At 41.2% G+C, this 22,833-nt stretch overlaps 1 protein-coding gene across 14 annotated transcripts in view; it reads left to right on the top strand.

Moving 5' to 3' along the window:
• The first annotated feature begins 349 nt into the window (after nucleotides 1-349).
• The window catches only part of ATP6V0A1 (ATPase H+ transporting V0 subunit a1), a 61,960-nt gene continuing 39,476 nt past the window's right edge, over nucleotides 350-22,833 (top strand). For 9 of the 14 annotated variants that reach the window (XM_086357636.1, XM_086357632.1, XM_086357628.1 and 6 more), the window contains exons 1-3: nucleotides 11,659-11,741; nucleotides 13,689-13,852; nucleotides 22,257-22,335. In XM_086357636.1, coding sequence (XP_086213762.1) covers nucleotides 13,736-13,852; nucleotides 22,257-22,335 — 196 coding nt within the window. In that variant the 5' untranslated portion in view covers nucleotides 11,659-11,741; nucleotides 13,689-13,735. Of the gene's footprint in view, nucleotides 1,208-6,980; nucleotides 7,115-11,658; nucleotides 12,063-13,688; nucleotides 13,853-22,256; nucleotides 22,336-22,833 lie in introns of those variants that run through there. The other 5 variants (XM_086357633.1, XM_086357629.1, XM_086357631.1 and 2 more) reach the window with 3 other exon arrangements.

Raw genomic sequence — 22,833 nt, 5'->3', positions numbered from 1 at the left:
ATTTGGGTTTATCTTGTTGTGTTTTATAAACATGCTGAGAGGGGAGTGGCCAAGATGGCAGAGTAGGAAGATCTTGAGTTCACCTCTTCTCATGGGCAGACCAAAATTATAACTATTACAGAACAGCTATTGATGAGAAAGACCAGAAGACTAGTAGAAAAGATCTTCCACAGTTAAAGATATAAAGAAAGAATCACAGTGAGACAGGTAGGAGTTATAGGGATAGAATAGGATAGTTATATACAGGTAGTTGTAGAAGTTCCAGTGAACAGTGAAAGTGTTAGTTGCTCAGCTGTGTCTGACTCTTTGTGACCTCATAGACTACAGCCCACCAGGCTCCTTTGTCCATGTAATTCTCCAGGCAAAAATACTGGAGTGAGTAACCATTCCTTTCTCCAGGGGATCTTCCCGACCCAGGATCAGATCCAGGATCAAACCCCAGTCTCCCGCATTGTGGGCAGATTCTTTACAGTCTGAGCCACCAGGGAAGCCAATGAGGGACTATAAATAGAGAGGGAAACCTAGGGAACTTTGAGAGACCACTGTAAGTTAATGATCGCTCAAGAAAGCTATTGGAACATCATGGAACGAAGCAGGCTTGCTTAACTAGAAAGCCATAAATAAAAGCACAAGATATGCCCCAGGCCATTTGGTGAAAGAAAAATGTTACCACCTTTCTGATGATTTGAATAAGTGCTATGATAATCCTAGTTGGACTTCATAGGGTCAGAAACTCTCCTGCTTGACACAAAAGGAGGAGCTAGTGATATAAGCCTGATGTCTACTCAAAGAAGGTGGTCTTTCCCCACCTCCCCCACTTTCCCTGTCTTCCCTGGTGGCTCAGAGGTTAAAGTGTCTGCCTGCAACTCCGTCCTGGGTTGGGAAGATCCCCTGGAGAAGGAAATGGCAACCCACTCCAGTATTCTTGCCTGGAGAATCCCATGGATGGAGGAGCCTGGTGGGCTACAGTCCATGGAGTCGCAAAGAGTCAGACATGACTGAGCGACTTCACTTTCACTTTTCCACTTTCCTTTGATTAAAAAATTTTAGCCCACTTAATCCTTGAGGCAGAGTCCACTTGCCCGCTTGCATCTCTCATAAGCGTCCAATATTAATAATTGTACTTCTTTCCATCACTTTGCCTCTCACTGAATTCCTTCTGCACTGAGACACAAAGAACCTGAGCCTTCAGAAGTCCAGACACCAGGTAAGTGACTCTAATTATGTATATCTATGGCTGATTCATGTTGATGTTTGGCAGAAACCAACAAAATTCTCCAAAGCAATTATCCTTCAATTAAAGAAAGGAAACAGGGGAAAAAAAAATAAAGACCACAGGTTAGAATCCCAGTCAGAGTTTTGGCTGGCTTTGAGTCTTGGTCACATGGGTCGGTCGAAGTCTCAGTCTGAGGTGCACAGTTTCAGCAGAGGCAGAGATGCAGTATAGTCAAGACCTGTAGCCCTAGGTGGATGACCCACAAATGGGAAGATAATTACAATTGCAGAAGTTTTCTCCAAGGAGCAAGGGATCCAAGCTCCACACTGCACTCTGCAATCTGGAGTTTCCGCACTGGGAAAATGAGCCCCTGGAACTTTGGGCTTTGAAGGTCAATGGGCTTACTTTTGGGAGAGCCAGAGGAGTGCAGGAAATAGTCTCCACTTTTAAAAGGTGCACACACAACTTCACATGCCTTAAGACACAAGGAAGTAGCAGTAGTTTGAAAGCAGCCTGGGCCAGACCCACTGCTGATCCTGGAGAGCCTCCCAGAAAGGCAGGAGGCACCTGGAGCTCACCCTGGGGACATGGATACTGGCAGCAGCCATTTTAGGAAGCTCAATCTACCATGCAGACACTGGTGCTGGCAAGAGCCATCTTAGACTCCTTTCTCTAGCTTATTAGCCTCTCCCACCAATAAGCAGGTGCCAAGACCCCTGGGCCCTGTCTCTGCCCACCAGTGGGCTGACACAAAGTCTGGGGCCCCAAGGGTCCTGCAGTAAGAGACCAAGGACCAAATCCACACACCAGCAAGCTGGCAGTAGCCCAGTATCCCCTGGGCCCCTGCCCCACCCATCACCAGGCCAACTCCAGGACACTCACCTTAGACCCCTCAGCCAGCTGCTCTGGGATTCAACCCCATTCACCAGCAAGCCAACACCTGGCTCTGCCCACCACTGAGGCAGCACTAGCCCCGGGGCCATGGGGGCCCTGCAGCTAGCTGCCTCCTGACCTGACCCCACCCACCAGCATCTGGCATCTTCTGCACAAGGCAGGCGCTGGCAACCAAGCAGACCAGGGACCAGCCACACCTACCAGATTGCTCACTGTAGTTAGCCCATTACAACAGAAGGGCTCTCACAGAGCCCACACAAAGGACAAGCATAGAGGATACAGCTCTGGTGACCAGAAGGGCCCACCTCTCCAAGCTTGGGAAATATAACCAACCTACTAAATACACAGAAACAAAAATAGTGAATTAGGCAAAATGAGGCAACAGAGGAATATATTCCACATGAAAGAACAGGATAAAACCTCAGAAGAAAAACCAAGTGAAGTGGAGGTAAGCAATCTATCCCATAAAGAGTTCAAGATAATGATGACAAAGATGCTCAAAGAATTCAGAAGAAAGGATGAACAAAGTGAGAAGTTAGACATTTTTAAGAGTTAGATAATATAAAGAACCAAATAGAGCTGAAGAATGCAGTAAGGGATTTTTTTAATATATGAGAGGGGATCAACAGTAGATTAGATGATATAGAGAAATGAATCAGTGAACTGGAAGACAGAGCACTGGAAATCATGTACACTAAACGGAAAAATAGAATTTGTAAAGAATGAGGGCAGATTAAGAGATCTCTGGGACCACGGCAAATGGAGTAACGTTCACAGTATAGGGGTCCCAAAAGGAGAAGAGAGAGAAAGGATCTGAGAACACGTTTGCTCAATGTTCCTAACCATTAGGGAAATGCAAAGCAAAACCACAATGAAATATAATGTGAGAATGGTTGTTATAAAAAAAAAGGGAACAGATAACAAGTGTTGGTGAGGGTGTGGAGAAAAGAGAACCCTCACACACTGCTGGTGGAAAAGTGAATTGGTGCAGCCACTCTGGAAAACAGTATGGTGATTCCTCAAAAACGTGAATAGAAACTTCCCTGGTGGTCCAGTGGTTAAGACTTTTCACACTTCCACTGCAGGGGACACAGGTTTGATCCCTGGTCAGGGAACTAAGTCTTCCCTGGTGGCTCAGACAGTAAAGAATCCGCCTGCAATTTGGGAGACATGGGTTCAATCCCTGGGTTGGGAAGATCCCCTGGAGAAGAAAATCCACTCCAGTATTCTTGCCTGGAGAATTCCGTGGACAGAGGAGCCTGGCAGGCTACAGTCCATGGAGTCACAAAGAGTTGGACAGCTGAGCAACCAACACTGTCACTTCACTTTCTTTTCAGGGAACTAAGATCCCACGCCCCACGTGGCGCAACAACAACAAAAAATAGGACAGCTGCTGCTGCTGCTGCTAAGTCGCTTCAGTCGTGTCCAACTCTGTGCGACCCCATAGATGGCAGCCCACCAGGCTCCCCTGAACCTGGGATTCTCCAGGCAAGAACACTGGAGTGGGTTGCCATTTTCTCCTCCAATGCATCAAAGTGAAAAGTGAAAGTGAAGTCGCTCAGTCATGTCCGACTCTTAGCGACCCCATGGACTGCAGCCTACCAGGCTCCTCCTTCCATGGGATTTTCCAGGCAAAGTAGGACTACCATACAGCAATTCCCCTTCCTGCTATTTACCTGAAAAAATGCAAACACTAATTAGCAAAGATCTATGCACCTGTACATTCATTATAGCATTATTTACAACAGCCAAGATATGGAAGCAATCTAAGTGCCCATCAATAGATAAATGGATAAAGAAGCTGTGAGATATGTATCAGTGCTGTGCTGTGCTGTGGTTAGTCACTCAGTTGTATCTGATTCTTCAACCCCAGGGACTGCAGTCCACCAGCCTCCTCTGTCTATGGGGATTTTCCAGGCAAGAATACTAGAGTGTGTTGCCATGCCCTCCTCCAGGGGATCTTCCTAACCCAGGGATTGAACTCAGATCTCCTGCATTGCAGGCAGATTCTTTACTGTCTGAGCCACCAGGGAAGCCCAAGAATACTGGAGTGGGTAGCCTATCCCTTTTCCAGGGGATCTTCCTGACCCAGGAATCGAATCAAGGTCTCCTGCATTGCAGGCAGATTCTTTACCAGCTGAGCTACAATGATATATTACATATATGTAACCTTGCCAGTTTGACACAACACGGAAGGCCCTAGAAGGTATTATGCTAAGTGAAATAACTTCAGATAAAGACAAATGCTGTACTATTTCATTGATATATGTGATCCAAAAATAAAACAAATGAGCAAACATAACAAAACAGAAACAGTCATAGATACAGAGAACAAACAGGTGGTTTCCAGTGGAGAGGAGGCTGTGGGGAGGAAAGAAAAAGGTGAGGGAGATTAAGAGGTACAAACTCTGGGCTGCAAAATAAATGAGTCACGGGTGTGAAATGTAGTGTGGGGAATATAGTCAACAATGATGCGCTATCTTTCTGTGGTGACACATTGTAACTAGACTTATCATGGTGATCATTTCAAAATACAGTAAACTATCAAACTATTATGTTGTGTAACAGGAACTAACATAGTTATACTTCAAAAACAAACAAACTTATAGAACCACAAAAATAATTCACAGTTACCCGAAGTGGAAAATGGAGAGAGGGGAAATTGGACGAAGACAGTCAAAAGTACAAACAAAAGTTAAAAGATAAATGTTATGTATAAAAGTTCTTGAAAGTAAATTCTGAGTTCTCATCACAAGGAAAAAAAGTTTTTTAATTTCTTTAATTTTGTATCTATATGAGATGTTCACTAAAGTTATTGTGACCATCATTTTATGATGTATGTAAGACAAATCATTATACTGTGTATCTTAAAGAATCTACCTGCCAGTTCACCTTCCCCACCTGGGTTGGGAAGATTCCCTGGAGAAGGAAATGGCAACCCACTCCAGTATTCTTGCCTGGGAAATCCAGGACAGAATGGACAGAGGAGACTGGTGGGCTACAGTCCGTGGGGTTGCAAAAGAATCTGACGTGACTTGGTGACTAAACAACAACAATACCTTAAACTTATACAGTGCTGTATGTCAATTTTATCTCAACAAAACTGGAAGGAAAAATGTCAATTTTATGCTTATTTAACTTACCTTCATTCTTTCTTGCTTAATAAACACATTTAAAGCAACTGTTATTCTCATTCTGAGTGCAACTTTAGTGATCTCTCATACAATTTCATATGTAGCACTGTCATTAAAAGATTGATCTTCAACTCAGTCTTGAAAGAAACAATTTGCAGAGAAGTGCTAGAATCATTCCCAGTATAGGCAGAAAACCAACAGGTTCATAGTCTACTCACAGACAACACTTGTTCATTCTTTAAGACAACTCAAATTTCATCCCCTCTGTAAAGATTTCAAAGCATGGTTAGTGATGCCTTTATCAGTGAATCCATAGTACTACCTATATATTACTAATAAAAATCCTTATTGTATTGTAGATTCTGTGCTCCTTCGGGATAGGACCCTTGTCCAATTTTCTTTCTTTTTCTTCTTCTTCTTTTTTTTTTTTCTTCAGGATCTTAGTTCTCCAACCAGGGATTGAACTCAGGCCCTCGGCACTTTGAGCATGGAGTGTTAATCACTGGACCACCAGGGAATTCCTGTCCTATTTTCTATATGTAGGCCTGAATCATATCGAGCACAAAACCTTGCACTGAATGAAATAATAGAAGAGAGGAATATAGAAGCTGACTGGAAAGCTCCTAAAATTCACTTCCCTCACAGATTTTACTCAAACGCAGTCTTGTCAATAGCTATTCATGTTGCCAGAAAAATGTAAGGGCCCAAAGTATCCTTTTTTTAAACAGAACTAATTGTTCATTTGTATTCAGACTCTCTAAGCAAAAGGAAATTTGTAATGAAAATACAGCTCAAGGCAATATCCATCTGAAGTTCCCTTTTGGATAACTTTCTGCTTCTCCTAAAAAAAAATTTATCCTCTGAAGACAGCACCCTTATTTATTTTCTCTACAAGTTTCCTGCAGGCTCTCTTCCCCACCATTCTCCCTCCTTAAAAACACCACAAAAGCTTGGTAACTTTTTATAGCATAAAAACAACTCCAGTGTAAAGCACAGAAATTTCCAGCCTTAAGTAAGCGCGTGATTGCAAATAACCTTTACCAGTTTGTCACAAGTTAAACTGAATTCCCAGTTTTCCTTGCTTTCTTTCAAACATATGAGTTGTCTATTGAATGCCAGGCACCAAGTTAAGCAGTAGACATACAACAGTTTAGGGTGAATCTATCCCTTGACCATTAAATCAATCAGATTCAATAAATCTACTTGAATTTTCACCATGTGTTTCTTTACTACAGATCTCACCTCCTTTCTCTAAGTCACTAGAAACTCAATACAGAAACATTTGCCAGGTTTTCCACTTCAGAAATCTTGAACTTGTTTCTTATTTACCTGGGCAAATACTTCCGGTCTAATTTCACAGAGAGGTTTCTCTGCTCTATGTCACTCAATCCTTTCCCTCCTTTTCATCTCCAGTTTTCTCGGTTTTATTTCTTTAAGAAGCCTCTTTCCATGGCATTCTTCACTCACACAAGTTAAGAGGCTTCTTGCCTCATGTGTTGGTCACAAGAGTCTTAAGCGTTGCATAAAATGTCACATGCCTTAGATCATTCGTATCCCCTCATGGATGTATCATTACCAGAGCTAAAGGACGTGGACATTCCCTGAGTTTCAAAGGGAGACTCAAGATCTATTATGAATATATGTTTACGTAAAAACTTTTATCTGAAACATTGATGAACTTTGCAAATAATAGAGTGTTTTTTTCTTTGTTTTTGTATCTTGGCCATACTGTGCAGCTTTCGAGATCCTAGTTTTCTGACTAGGGATCAAACCCGCACACTGGGCAGTGAAGGCGCAGAGTCCTAACCGCTGGGCCACCAAGGAATTCGCAAGAAGCTTATCTTAAGGAACTCAGAGTGCAACGACAAAAGTAAGTACATGTTTCTATGGAAACAAACTGCTAATCAATATTTCAAGAACAATGGTCAAGGTCATGACAGGTTACTTAAAGATTGTGGCAGGAGAAATCTTTCATCCAACACTCAAATCAGATGTTTGGTAGAATAGTTTAGGATTAGAGTTCATTTTCTTTAATATTATTTATTTATTAGGTTGTGATGGCTCTTAGTCGCAGTACACAAACTCTTAGCTGCGGCATGCAGGATCTAGTTCCCTGACCAGGAATTGAACCTGAGCCCCCTGCATTGGAAGCATGGAGTCTTAGTCACTGAACCACCAGAAAAGTCCCTAGAGTTCATTTTTACATAAAAGGGAAAAAATTACTTGACTATATATATATAATCATTACACTGTGATACTATCACCTCAAAGAGTGCCGGCAAGCAGAATGAACTTTTGAATCAAAATTTTAGCTGCCAGCTGCTTGCACTATCACACAGAGCAAAATTTCCTCCTCAAAACTGGTAAGGCAAGTGCACTGGGGTGAACAGTGCTCCTCCCAAATTTATGTCTACCTGGAGCTGGTGAATATGTCCTTACTTGGAAGCAGAGTATTTGTAGATGTGGCCAAGTTAAGAGTCATACTGGATTAAGGTGGGCCCTGATCCACTGACTAGTGACCTTATCAGAAGAGGGAAATGTGGATGCATGTCCAGACACCCAAAAGGTGGAACGCCATGTGAAGATGAAGGCAGCAACTGGGCTGATGCTGCCTTCCCAAGGCAAGGAACACCAAGGATTATGGGCAACCACCAGGAGCTGGGTAGAGGGAATAAAGGATTCTTTCTTAGAGCCTTTTGAAATACTGTGCCCCGGTGGATACCCTGATTTCAGACTGCTGTTCTCCAGAACTATGAGAGAGTAAATTTCTGTTGTGTTAGGCCACCCGGTTTGTGGTCATTTGTATGGCAGTTCTAGGAAATTAATACAGGAAGCATATGGCAAAGAGAAATACTTCAGCAAATATGAATTTCAAAACATTTGGTTTAACTTTAATACCCTCCTCAAGGTCCCATCTAGGACCTACGTTGGGTAAGCAAACAGGAGCTGACCTTTCACTGGTGGAAATTCAGAAAATTGTTGTGCATTCATTCAAACTAAAAAAAGAAGAAGGAAAAAGGAGAAAAAAGTATTTATTTTACTTACTCCAGTACAATGATAATTCTTTTAAATTTGATCACTGACTCTGGTCTGTCATCTTGCTAGTAGAACTAAGTGTTATAACTATTGCATAGACATTTCCACAGATGCCAAGAAATAATAACTCAGTTTAGACATCCAGAAATGCATTACTGGCTATGGCTCATATGGAATGGCTCATGTCTTCTAGGGCTGTGTAGTGATAGACCGTTTATATTGGATCTTGTTGGATATATGCTGTGCTTGTTCAAGTTACAGAAAGTTGCAAGTACAATTTCTTCCTTTCTTAGAGAGGCATACAAGTTAACTCTAGATAAAATCAATGTAAATGCATGCTTATTCTGGATCAAAATATCTTAGTTTGGGGCTAAGTTGATGTATTTACTTATTGTGATGAAAACAAAATCTGAATTTAGTTTGATAGTAGTGCTATTTCTGTTCTACTAGTCTTTGCCTTCTCCTCCAAACAAACTTCTATTTATCCTTTAATACCCATCTCAAATGCTGTGTCTTCTTAAAGCCTCCCCCATTGGTAAACAGGATTAGTGAGTTTTCTCTGGGCTTACAAAGACTACTTCAATCGTTGCTATATAGTATATGTTAGTTGTTTGTCTGTTAGACTGTGAGCCCCTTCTTCCTCTTTGCGTTGCTAACATTATGCTTGGTATAAAGCATGCACTTAATAGATGTTTGCTGAAGGAATAATGAATTTTTGATGACTGAAAGCTATTTATTAAAGTACTCATCATTGAACTTAAAACAGCATTTTCCTCATAGAATGTTCTGAAGTAGAATAACTTCGGGAACTATACATGGAATACAAGTATCAGCACTGTTATTGTACTGAACTTGATGACTCTGCAAAGTTTTCACTGACTCCACACACATTTCCTGATTCTAGCTTCTGCTTGGAACCTTCCCCTCATATCTCTATTACAAGAATACAAGCATCTGTCCTGAGCTCTCTACCCCAACAGATAATGAAGTCCATAAAATGAAGGGGACAGAGAAAAGGCAGGATGTTCCTTATGTTCCATATTCCTTTCCCTTTATACCTGTGTTCTTTTGGTGATAGCAGGTTTCCATTAGGAGGTCTTTCAGAATCAACTACCCATTCACCCATTCATTCAAGAAATGGTACTTTACTACTGAATGAGTAGGCTCATAACTAGGGGAGAAAAGTCCAGGTAGAAAGTACTGCGTTTATAAGAGAAATAGAAAAGCCCCATTAGAGTTTCCAGTGAGGAACATGAAGTTCAGTTCACACTTGCTCAAGTTCCCACATCTTGTAACTAACTGTGAGAGCTGAGACTGGCTCTTCTTGCATTTGACATCAGATGGAATAACTGGAGGAATTGAGATTCAAGCCTAATTTGGACAATACAAAAGCCTGGGGTCTTCTGCTACACTATACCATGCGCCTCCCATAGACTTCTGTTTCAGTTATTTGACAGATGCAAAGGTTATCTAAGTTATCAGCAATGAAAATAAAAAGGATCAAGGGGTACAGACAAGATATAAATGCAGGTTATACAATGAGAATGACATGATAGCTGACTAAATTAATAATGAGAGGGAAACGAATAGAATTAAGGATGGCCTAAGGGAATCCCCTGGTAGTCCAGTGGTTAGGACTCTGTGCTTTCACTGCTAGGGGCCACGGTTCCATCATCCCTGGTCAGGAAGAAACCCAGGATGATTTAAGCTTGGAGTTCTGGTAACTAGGAAAATAACGATGCCATTAGCAGGATTAAGGATCTCAGAGGAAGAGACAGTTTTTATTCAGTGAGAGCCTTGGAGGAAGGAGGTGGAGGGTAAAATAGGTATGAGTCCTATATATAGACATTTAAGCCTGACATTAGGCAAGACTTCTAAGGAAGAGAGCAGGTAGGGAAAAGAAACAGAACACTGGAGAAAGACTGATGGCAGGAGATGAAACGGAAAAGGAGCTCTGAGAGAATATACTTCCAAGAAAGCCATGAGAAAAGAGAATTCAAGAGAACCGAGATGAGACCAGATGAAAGGCTGTCTTAAAGGTAAGAGAATGAAAATTTGTGGTTAGCAAACAGCTGACCCTGAGGTTTAAAAAAAATTTTTTTTAAGTCTCAAAGGAAGGAAATAACAGTCATTGTGTAATAGTTTTCTAAAACTTGGCAGGCATTCAAATGTGGGTCCTTATCCGCCTTTCCGGTTAAGGTGAGAGAGCTAGGGAGAACTAAGCTCACCAGGAAAATGAGGTTCTGGGGCTCTCCAAGGTGCTACTTCTCAACAAAATCGAAATGAAATCCTGTCTTCATTCATACTGTGACATGGAAAATGCAAATTAAGTGTCCGTTTTGCCCTTATTTCCTTTAGGCTGGTAAAGCAAGATTGATGATGTTTTGCCAGGTAGATGTCAATCCGTCATTAAATTTGAATCCTAATATGGTCCACCACCCACGAAGTATGAATAACCGGTTTTCTGAGTTTTTCCTGATACAGTTCTGGTTTTGACAAACGATTTGGGATCCCAACTCTTCCTTACAAGTACGGCAAGAAAAGGGAACCGACATCAATCGATAATGGTGGGGTTGTTGTTGTTGTTTTTAAATAAATAATGGGTAGGCATCACTTAACACGGTTTTAAAACCTTAGGTTATTCTTCTACAGATTTTGAGGAAGATAAAACCTTTAAGCGATCAAGTGGGAGCACAAGTATGCAAAGAAGATTCAAAATTAACTTTCACAACACATGGCCTAATAAGGTTTCTCCCACTGTTAATTGGAGAAAAACAGACCTTGGATAGTTGCTGGAGGGACTGAAACAATTACCTTTACAAAGAGAGGTTTCTCCGTACTTAAACTAAAGAGCCCCCTGCTCAAGCCTAGACCATAGGATCTAGCACCTTTAGCAAGTCTCTCCCCACTCTAGGAATCAAATTTTCTCCTCTGTAAAACAAGGGGAAAAGATGTGTGTGCGTACAGAGGAGACTGGCTGGAAGCCCTTTAAAGCTTCCCTGCAGCTCGCAACTTATTTCATAATTTCTCCCCTTCATGCTATTTCCCTAGAAGAGGAAAAAGTTGTGAATTAATTCCTTGAATATGAAAATAAAAAAAGCAGACAGCCTGGCTTCAAGGAAACTTATTAGGGAACACGGATTCTGAAGAGCTCAATGACTTAAGGCCGCCAGCACCTGCGCCACAGCCGGCCGTCCCCGGCCCGCAGCCGCGGCTGAGGGAACAAGATGGCGTCAGCACGCAGGGTTTCGCCCACGCCCCCGCGACTCCGCAATGCGGCCTCCGGCTGAGGCCGCGCCCCATTGGCCAATGGCAATGAGGTCATCGTGGGGGCGGTGGCCGGCGGCGGCGCGGAGGCGGGGCTTTGCGGACGCACGCACGTCGAGGTGCGGCTGCCAGGAGCTGCGGAGGCTGCGGGTTTGGTTTGCCGCAGCTGCCTTGGCGGCGGCACCCAGCTGCAGGTGAGCGGGAGCTGTGGGTACAGCGCGGCCGGGAGCGGCCTTTGAGGGGCAAAACAAGCCCTTCTAACGGCCCCCTCGGTTGTCAAAGGAATTAGCAAGGGCTTCAAGTCTCTGAGAGGAAATGGGGGTTCACCCCTCCTCGGGTACCCCTCCTGTAGGCAGAGGAACAGGAGGTTCACTCTCTTTTTGAGGCCCCGATCCCTTCTCCCATTTACGTGGAAGGTGGAAAAACTGAAGGTTATTGGGAATACAGAAGAATTGGAGGTCTTCTTAGAGGGACTCCCATTTGAGGGTTCTCCCCTTTATTCCCCATTCCAGGAGGTAGGTGTGCCTGGGCCCGGGGAATTCCTGCTTCTCACTGGATAGACAGGAAATGAGGCAGGTGAACTTGAATACCTCGTTAAGGGAGACGAGGGCTGGATGGCAGTTGTGAGGCAGGAGGGCTCGGGAGCTCTTTATTTGGACTCCTCTTGTGCAGGATTACTGTTTCTTCCTATTTTGCTTTGTGACCCTCCCAACACCCCCGGATCGCTATGGCCTTTTTATTTTTCGATTTGGCTCCAGTGGGACAGAGATGTTCTAGGGAGACTTGTAATCATTAAAGAGCAGAAACAGGGAGGCAACTCATTGGAGGTTGTCATTATCGGCAGCCTCTGAACTATGCTGATCTGGCATAATTTTATGTGCTTAGAGGTTGTGGAATCTATTCGTGTTGGGAGGTGGAGTGGGGACTGTTAACAGCTGTTTTGGATGAGTCAGGTGTAGGCAGTCTCAAAGTCAAGCTACATAATCTCTTGAGAAATTCTTGTTTCTATCTAAATGTGTTGTTTTGCTACCTTGAATGCCAAATGCACAAAGGTTTTGTCATTCAGATTTCTCAAAATGTCTCCCAGGCTTCCGGAGAAATAGCTCTTCCTTTGATGCCAGTTTTGCCTATCATTAGGAATGCCCTCATGATACCAGAAATAACGTGCATTTTGTTGAGTTTAGATACTGTACAGTCCGTGCCTTACAGTAGCCGACTGAGAATAAATAATTACAGTTTCAGGACCACTGATAGCGCCAATTGTCTTTCCTACCCGGTAACGGTAAGACCGCCCCAGAAGGATATCTTTACTGGCTCATTCATGAGAAGCTTTAACAGATGGAAGAACGTAGTTAATCTTGAAGGTGGGGATAAAAAACAGAAAGCTGCGGAGGTTGAAAGCTTATTCTCTGACGATAAAATTGCTTTGTCATTTCATGTGTTCCCATCATGTTTGACTTGAGGTTGGGCATAATGTGTAAGCTGTTTCTGTGTGTGTGTGTATGTAGAAGTTAACACTTACGTGTTTAGATTCTTTGGGGAGAAAATGGTGTTTTGTGAGGGGTTTGAAAAGGTAAATCCTTTAAGGTAGCTGTACCTTGAGAGAAAAGGTAAATCCTTTAAGGTAGCTGTACCTTGAGGGCAGTGCTGGGACTTTGGCTGTTAGAAATTGGCAGTAGAGGATAGAAAACTAATCTCAACAGAGACATCCTTTTTGAGAGGGTAATTGAAGTCTCTTCTGATTGTTTCCTGACACAGGCAAAAACAAAAAAAGATCTCTGTGAATGTCACTGCCTTATAATACTGTGTCCAGGGTATTTAAAGAACTGTTTCGGATTCCCAGTTCCTGTTTTTAATCTGAATACATTCTTATGTATTGAGATGTCCCACATTATTGTCATTTGATCCTGATGTTGACTGCAAAGGAAGTGACTGTTCATCAGGCATTCTTCATAAGAGGATTCAGTAACAGCCTTTGCTATTTCTTCTTTCTGTCTTTCTAAGCTCTCAAAACAGTTAATAAAGATCTGTCAGCATGGAGTGGGAGAAATGAAATACAATGTGGAAGAGGCCTCCTGGGGTGTTTGCTTTCAGTCCTCTTGGTAGTTCCAAGTTCATGTAATTTTCTCTTTTTGTTTTAGGTTGCAGAGAAATCCCGGTACTCAGCTGACCGGTCCTTTCTGCCACCATGGGGGAGCTTTTCCGGAGTGAAGAGATGACACTGGCCCAGCTTTTTCTACAGTCAGAAGCTGCTTATTGTTGTGTCAGTGAATTAGGTGAACTTGGAAAGGTTCAGTTTCGTGATGTAAGTAGTTATGGCACTGCTTCTTGATTATCACTGAACTTTATTTTTCTTGTTATGGCCAATTGCCTCGTGACAGATGTTTTGCTTTTTATTTGCAAAAATAACATTATAGTACTGGCTTACTACTAGAAGAGTGTACATTTCAAGTTGTCTTTGCACAGGTGAAAGTGATTTGTGCTGATCCTTCCACACTTTTACTAGCGTACCTTGTGGAGGATAATCTGAAGCATTCTCAGCATAATTGCTTGAAATGCAGACGGAGGACAGCCTCCATCCTCAGCCTTCAAAAGTTCAAGGCTCGAACTTCACTTTTGGGCTCCTTAACACCCATAGTAGGGTATTTTTAAAAAGTGTCATAGCTCTGCATACAATAGGATGTATTTATTACAAAATCTGAAGCATCCAGTTACAGATATATAGTGCATAAGGGTATACTGAATACTCACTGTTTTGAAGCTAGGCACTTTGGAGGAGGAGATAGCAAAAGAAAGTGGATAATCTAAGTATTAAAAAAAAAAAGTATACTATGAGGCTTACAATCTGATCAGGAAGGCAAATCTACGGTGCTGAAAGGAGGGGGCAGTTAACAGTTCCTTGTTATGCAGTCTCAAAGCTCCATGTACCTCTTGTTTATAGCATTCGTCAGAGTCTTGATTTTCTGTTATCGGTGTGAGTGACTGATTAAAGAATGTCTCTTGTGCAGTGATCTTAGCACGAGGAAGATAGGGACATTCACTGTTATATCCTTAGTGCCCACATATAAGATAATCAATATTTGTTGGAATGAATGGATAGATGAAAGAGGAGTGGTCAGAAAGCAGTGGAATTAATCAGTTTTGACTTCCTGGAATTGGCAAGCTTTCTGGAAATTCTCAGTCTGAGCTGAAATTGCATAGATATAATCCAGTGACAAGGTCTCATTCCTTTTTCTCTTTGAACCCTCTTATATTACCTCTCTTCAAATGTTCTCCTAACTCAGCTAATGCATCAATATTCTTCCAGTTTTTTAGACTTGAAGGCTAAATCAAACCTAACTCATCCTTAATTTGCATCCTTTATTTCATCCTATGGTGTCTCCCTACCTAACACCATTGTGTGTATTCAGTGTTCTTAACTTTTATGTCAATCATAAAAAAAATTAATAGGGATTAATAAGGTGAATATTTATTTTAGTTCCAGACCACTACAATAAAGTATCTCAATAAATTGAGTTACACAAATGTTTTGGTTTCCCAGTACATTTAAAAGTTATGTTGGGAATTCCCTGATAATCTAGTGTTTAGGACTCCTCCATTTCACTGCTCAGGGCATATGTTCAGTCCTTGGTTGGAAGATTGAGATCCTGCAAGCTAGTGGCGTGGCCGAAAGAAAAAGTTATGTTTATACCGTAGACTGTAGATTACACTAAAGTCTATTAAGTGTGCAATAGCATTATGTCTAAAAAGAAGTACATACATTAATTTAAAAATACTTTGTTGCTAGAAAATGCTAAACATCATCTGAGCCTTCAACAAGTAATCTTTCTGCATTCAGAAGGTTACTGATCACCATAACAGATACAATAATGAAAAAGTTTGAAATGCTGGGAAAATTACCAAAATGTGACAGAGACAGAAAGTGAGCAAATGCTATTGAAAAATGGCAGTGATCAACCAACCTTCCTCGAAGCAAGGATGCCCCAGACCTTCAATTTGTAAAACAATGGAGTATCTGCAAAGCGCAGTAGTGTGAAATACAGTAAAATGAGTTACGCCTGTAACTATGTTTCTATTATCTAATTAAGAGAACTACTCACAAATAATTGAAAAATGCCTGTGTAGCTTTCTTCCGTGCCATTCATTTCTCTCTCCTCCCCTACAAAGGTGATTTCTACAGTGATCTTTGCTTTTGTCATTCCTTTGTGTTTTTCCCCCATTTTTGCTGTGTATGTATGTATGTATCACTAAATAATAATATATAGTATAATTTTGTATGTTTTAAAACTATGTACATGGTTTCCTATTGTATATATCCTCTAGCAAGTCGTTTTTAAATTTAACATTGTGAGAGTTAACCATGTTGATACAGGTAGTATCAACCTGTATGGGTTAAATTGCTGTATAGTTATTGTAAGAGTATACAGTTTAGCATTTTTTCCTTCTGATGAACATTTTGGTTGATTGCAGTTGTTTGCTCTAGAGTGGTAGTGAAGATTCATATATATATATATATTATATATATATTGTGGTATACATATGTGATAGTTTCTTCTCTGTATATATTATGTATATATCATGGTATACATATGTGATAGTTTCTTCAGGGCAGTGGTTCTCAAACTTTTTGGTCTGAGGACCTCTTTACACTCTTAAAAAATTATTGAGAACCCTAGAGGGTTTTTATGTGAGTTACAGTTATTGATATTATTGTACTGGAAATTAACACTGAGAAATGTTTGAAGTATTTATTAAATCATTTTAAAATTATAATAAGCCCACTACATGTTACCATAACTTTTTTATGAAAAATAACTATTTTCCAAAACAAAGAAGAATAATTTTGAGAAGAAGGGTATGGCTTTTACACTTTTGAAAATCTTTTAGAGTCTGAATTAGTAGAAGACAGCCTGATTCTTACTTGTTTCTGCAGTCTGCCGTGACGTATCTTATGAGCCTCTGGGAAATTTCACTGCAGACTCATGAAAGGATAAGAATGAAAAGGGCAAATAATGTCTTAGTGTTGCATGAAAATGGTATTGCTCTCATGGACCTGCTGCTGCTCCAGGGATTATAACCAGGAGGGGCATTGCTGAACATCGTGTGTGTCCCTGTTAGATGTAGTCAGAGTCCATACTTCATGGTGAATGTACCTATTCACGCTCCCATCGCTGGCTGAAGAGTTCCTTTTGTTCCACAATTGTGCCAACACCTCTGTGCTCAGACAGAAAGAAATTTGCCCATGTAATGGTTATGAAGTGGTATCTTACTGTTTTAATTTGTACCTTTTAGACTAGTGTATTTAGTATCTTATTATTTGTTTATTGAACATAATGAGTTTCATTTTCCATGAATGTCTGTCCATATTTGCCTATTTTTCTGTTGAGTTTGCTTGCTCACTGACGTGTAGGATTTTTTTTTAAGTTCTCCTTGTACTCTGGAAGCTAATCTTTTTCTAATCCTCTACTGGTAACTTCTAGGCTGTGGCTTGTCTTTTCCCTCTGTTGATGGTATAGTTTGTCACATATGTAAAGTTTACTTTTCTTTTTTTGTTATTAGTATTTTCTTTTTTTCCAAAATTTTTATCTTGAAAAATTTCAAGCCTGAATACTCTGGTGTAGATTCATTAGCTGTTAATATTTTGCTGCAGTTGATACAGTCTTTTTTTTACTGTACTGTCAGAGTGAGCTGTCTCCTTCAAACCCTTTTCTTTTTTTTCTTCTTATTTTACCTTCAGTAATATGTTGATAAAGTATAAGACCAAGCTGATAATAGTTAGGATTGTGTTCAGCTGTATGTAACTAAAAACCCGAATGATAGGGGTATACTTTTCTCATGTAACATGAAGCCCAGCTTCCCACTGTCATCAGTGTCCTAAGATCACTTTGTATTTGTTTGAATATCCTTGAGCACTTGGCTTTTGTCTTTACAGATGATCACCACAACTCACAGCATTTCATCCATATTCTAGGCAGGAAGAAGGAAGTGCAAAGAGGAAGGGGAAGTACTTACATATGGAGGAAAACAATTTTCCCAGAAATCCTCATCAGACTTTGCTAATTATTCATTGGCCAAAATTACGGTGTAATCTAGCTGCAAGGGAGTTTGGGAAATGTGGTTGTTGTTTTTTTTTTTCCAACTGATCTGCTACTGCCTGAACAAAATTGGGAATTTTGTTAATAAGGAAATAGAGCAGAATGCCTTGTGTCTATCACATAGTATGCTTGTCTTGCTCCTAACTTTAAGGGTAATCTTTTAGATTTTTTATAGTTTAAATAGGATGTGTATTCTTAATTTGGGGGGAAAATTCTATTAGATTATGCAGATTCCTTTCCATTTCTGGTTTTTCTGAAGTTGTCACAAATGGTTGTGGAATTTTACTGAATGCCTTTTGTTTATTGAGATTACCTTAAAAAAATTTTTTTTTTCTCCTTTAAATCTGTTAATTTGGTGAATTACATAGGCACTTTTTTCCCTACTAATTTTTTTTAACAGCTTTACTGAGATACAATCCATATACCATACAATTTGTCCATTTCAAGTGTACAGTTCAATGATTTTTATTGTAGTCACAGAATTGTACAACCATCACCACACTGAATCTTGGACACTTTCAAGAAGAAACCCTGTACCCATTAAGAGTCCCTCCCCATTTCCTCCCAACCCCACGCCCCACCTCCAGCCCTTCAGTTTAGTTCAGTCGCTCAGTCGTGTCCGACTCTTTGCAACCCCATGAGTCGCAGCATGCCAGGCCTCCCTGTCTATCACCAATTCCCGGAGTTTACTCAGACTCACGTCCATCCAGTCAGTGATGCCATCCAGCCATCTCATCCTCTGTCGTCCCCTTCTCCTCCTGCCCCCAGTGCCTCCCAGCATCAGAGTCTTTTCCAATGAGTCAACTCTTCACATGAGGTGGCCAAAGTACTGGAGTTTCAGCTTTAGCATCATTCCTTCCAAAGAAATCCCAGGGCTGATCTCCTGCAGAATGGACTGGTTGGATCTCCTTGCAGTCCAAGGGACTGTCAAGAGTCTTCTCCAACACCACAGTTCAAAAGCATCAATTCTTTGGCGCTCAGCCTTCTTCACAGTCCAACTCTCACATCCATACATGACCACTGGAAAAACCATAGCCTTGACTAGACGGACCTTTGTTGGCAAAGTAATGTCTCTGCTTTTGAATATGCTATCTAGGTTGATCATAAGTTTCCTTCCAAGGAGTAAGCGTCTTTTAATTTCATGGCTGCAGTCACCATCTGCAGTGATTTTGGAGCCCAAAAAAATAAAGTCTGACACTGTTTCCACTGTTTCCCCGTCTATTTGCCATGAAGTGATGGGACCGGATGCCATGACCTTCGTTTTCTGAATGTTGAGCTTTAAGCCAACTTTTTCACTCTCCACTTTCACTTTCATCAAGAGGCTTTTTAGTTCCTCTTCACTTTCTGCCATAAGGGTGGTGTCATCTGCATATCTGAGGTTATTGATATTTCTCCCAGCAATCTTGATTCCAGCTTGTGTTTCTTCCAGTCCAGCATTTCTCATGATGTACTCTGCTGCTGCTGCTGCTAAGTCGCTTCAGTAGTGTCCAATTCTGTGCGACCCCATAGACGGCAGCCCACCAGGCTCCTCTGTCCATGGGATTCTCCAGGCAAGAACACTGGAGTGGGCTGCCATTTCCTTCTCCAATGCATGAAAGTGAAAAGTGAAAGTGAAGTCGCTCAGTCGTGTCTGACTCTTAGTGACCCCATGGACTGCAGCCTACCAGGTTCCTCCATCCATGGGATTTTCCAGGCAAGAGTACTGGAGTGGAGTGCCATTGCCTTCTCCTCATGACGTACTCTGCATATAAGTTCAATAAGCAGGGTGATAATATACAGCCTTGACGTACTCCGTTTCCTGTTTGGAACCAGTCTGTTGTTCCATGTCCAGTTCTAACTGTTGCTTCCTGACCTACATACAGATTTCTCAAGAGGCAGGTCAGGTGGTCCGGTATTCCCATCTCTTTCAGAATTTTCCACAGTTTATTGTGATCCACACAGTCAAAGGCTTTGCATAGTCAGTAAAGCAGAAATAGATGTTTTTCTGGAACTCTCTTGCTTTTTCCGTGGTCCAGCGGATGTTCGCAATTTGATCTCTGGTTCCTCTGCCTTTTCTAAAACCAGCTTGAACATCAGGAAGTTCACAGTTCACATATTGCTGAAGCCTGGCTTGGAGAATTTTGAGCATTACTTTACTAGCATGTGAGATGAGTGATACATAATACCAATAATTTCCTTATTAGTCTCTCTGTTACCAGTCTTTCTCTCTCTTACAGTTCATTCTTCACATACAATATTCTTCAAAACAGCAAATCTTTAAAAAAAAAAAAAAAGTAAAAATCAGATCATTTGATTCCATATTATTGCCCAGAGGACAAAATCTTCCACATCCTGCTCCTTGCATTCCCTCATCTTGATCTGTAGAAAATGTCCCCCATTCTCTGAGAATATGATTGATTTATGTCTCTGAGTCACTTGTCATGGTCTTTCTGCTTGCATTCTATTTCTGCTTGTTGAACTCTGCCTCATTGCCAGCTCAGGTGTTACCTTTGTGCATTTTTTCTCTTGTCCCCCAAGATAGAATCAGTTATTCCTTGTGTGTGTGTCTGTCCCCCCCCTTTTTTTTTTGCCCTCATTTTTTTTTTATGGAAGTAAACTTTTATATTCAATGAAATGCAAAGATCTTAGGAGTACAAGTTGATGATTTTGGTAAATGTATACACCTTTATAACCATCACCCCAATCAAGATACAGAATATTTCCAGCAGCCCAGAAGGTTGTCTCTTGCCCACTTCTGGTCAGTCCATACCCACCGTAGGTAACCACTGTTTTGATTTCTACCATCATAGTTTAGTTTTGCCTGTTCTTGAACTTCATGTAAATGAATGATACAGTACAGACTCTTTTTTTTTTATTACCCAGACTCTTATGTCCAACTTCTTTCACTCATTCAACTTCATGTTCTTGAGATTTAATCTCATTTTATATATTTCTGTAGTTTATTCTTTTTTATTCCATGATATGAACATAGCACAGTGCTTTTATCCAGCCTCATGTTGGTGGACAGAGAAGGCAATGGCACCCCACTCCAGTACTCTTGCCTGGAAAATCCCATGGACGGAGGCGCCTGGTAGGCTGCAGTCCATGGGGTCGCTAAGAGTCGGACACGACTGAGCAACTTTGCTTTCACTTTTCACTTTCATGCACTGGAGAAGGAAACAGCAACCCACTCCAGTGTTCTTGCCTTGAGAATCCCAGGGATAGGGGAGCCTAGTGGGCTGCCATCTATGGGGTCACACAGAGTCGGACACGACTAAAGTGACTTACAGTACAGTTGTTGATGGATATTTGGATCACTGCTAGTTTGGGGGTATTGTGAATAAAGCTGCTGTAAACATTCTTTTTTTCTTTGGCTATACTGCACAGCATGTGGGACCTGAGTTCCCTGACTAGGAATCCAACCATGCCCCTTGCTACAGTGGAAGCATGGCGTCTTAATCACTGGACTGCCAGCGAAGTCTTTACGAACATTCTTGAACAAGTTTCTGTGAACGTGTTTTCATTCTCCTTAAGCAGGTGCCTAGTGGTAGAATGTTCAGTCATGAGGTAGGTAGGTGAATGTTTATAGGAAACTGCCAACAACATTTTGCTTACTCTTTAATAATATTTTCACAAAAGTTGTATTGATTGGTTTCTGTCTGTCTCTTCTGTAGGGCTGATAGCTCTTCAAACCTGGGACATATCTTACTCTTTGTATTCATACCAGTGCCTAATAGTGTCTGGCGCATATTTGGTGCTCCAGAAATGTTGAGTAACTGTTAGTTCTTTATTTGTATTACTTTTATGGAACTTATCACAGTCTATCTTATGGGTTGTATTCATCTTTCTTCCCTATTAGGTTGCAAGCTTCTTAATGAGGAGGAATTTGTTTTATTCTTGTTTGTGTTTCCCAGAATATCTTGTGGCATTGTTTTGAAAATTACTTGTGATGGGTGGATGATTGAATAAATAAGCCTGTCACCTAGAAGGTGAAGACCCTGGGCAGAAAACTGAGAGAAGTTTGCTTTCTCTCTCTACTGACTGAGAAGGAGGAGAGAAGGAAAAGCAGGCAAAGCTTCTGTTATATCCATTGCCTATATTTGGGAGGTGGTTGTGCTCACTGAGCCTTCTGGCCTGAGATGAACATTGTGTGCTACTGTGTTTTGTCATATTTGCCTCCATTCCAGTAATAAGCCTGCAGCAGTGAGAGAAGGGTTTTTACGTTTCCTTGGTGTGACTGGTCCTAAAGCGGGTTGTGTGGATCAGTAGAAAGTTTTTTAATAGCATTGTATTAGCCAATATTTTGGCCACCTGATGCAAAGAGCTGACTCATTGGAAAAGACCCTGATCCTGGGAAAGATTGAATGCAGGAGGAGAAGGGGATGACAGAGGATGAGATGGTTGGATGGCACCACCGACTCAATAGACATGAGTTTGAGTAGACTCTGGGAGTTGGTGATGGACAGGGAGGCCTGGCGTGCTGCGATTCATGGGGTCGCCAAGAGTCAGACACGACTGAGAGACTGAACTGAACTGACACATTGACATAGAACTAGGTTTTCACTTCACAGGATCTGTTGCTTATGAAAGAGAGGAAATGGATACAGTATTTGGTATTCTGTTCTTATTTTGCAGTTAAATCCAGATGTGAACGTTTTCCAGAGGAAATTTGTGAATGAAGTTAGAAGATGTGAAGAAATGGACCGAAAGCTTCGTATGTGCATTTTGGTCTTGTCTGATGTTCCTCTAGTGACCCCTTTGTCTTAAATTAGAGTCCTCTTCATAAAGGAAGAAAATACTATGAAAGGAAAAAGAGAGAAAAAACCTTGCAGTCTAATGTGAAGATGAATTTCTTGTGCACAAGTAGATGTGTGGTATTTGGGCTCGGTGGTGCTTAATAGAAACTTTGAGATGACAAGGCTGCAAGCTGAAAATACTGTTTTTTGTTTTTCTTTTATGATAAGAGTTTTATGTCAGTGCTACACTGTAGAATTCTGAGAGATAGGACCTAGAACACCATCAATTTTAGATGGCAGCATAGCCAGCTTTAAATTGTCTATTTATGCGGGAAGAACCTAACATTTATTGAGGTACTATTGAGAGTTAGGGTGTTCATACGCTTTATTTTGTTCATTCCTCACAGCATTCCTTCAAGCAGGGTATCAGTTTCCTTATTTAAGTAAATGAGGAAGCTAAAGATCAGAGAGGTTAA

The sequence above is a fragment of the Bos grunniens genome, chromosome 19, assembly GCF_055505025.1.
Source record: "Bos grunniens cultivar Pamir isolate PY7600 chromosome 19, Bosgru_T2T1.0, whole genome shotgun sequence".
NCBI classification, from domain to species: Eukaryota; Metazoa; Chordata; class Mammalia; order Artiodactyla; family Bovidae; genus Bos; species Bos grunniens.
The sequence above is the reverse complement of the archived record's forward strand: the minus strand, read 5'-3'. Positions and strand labels throughout refer to the sequence as shown.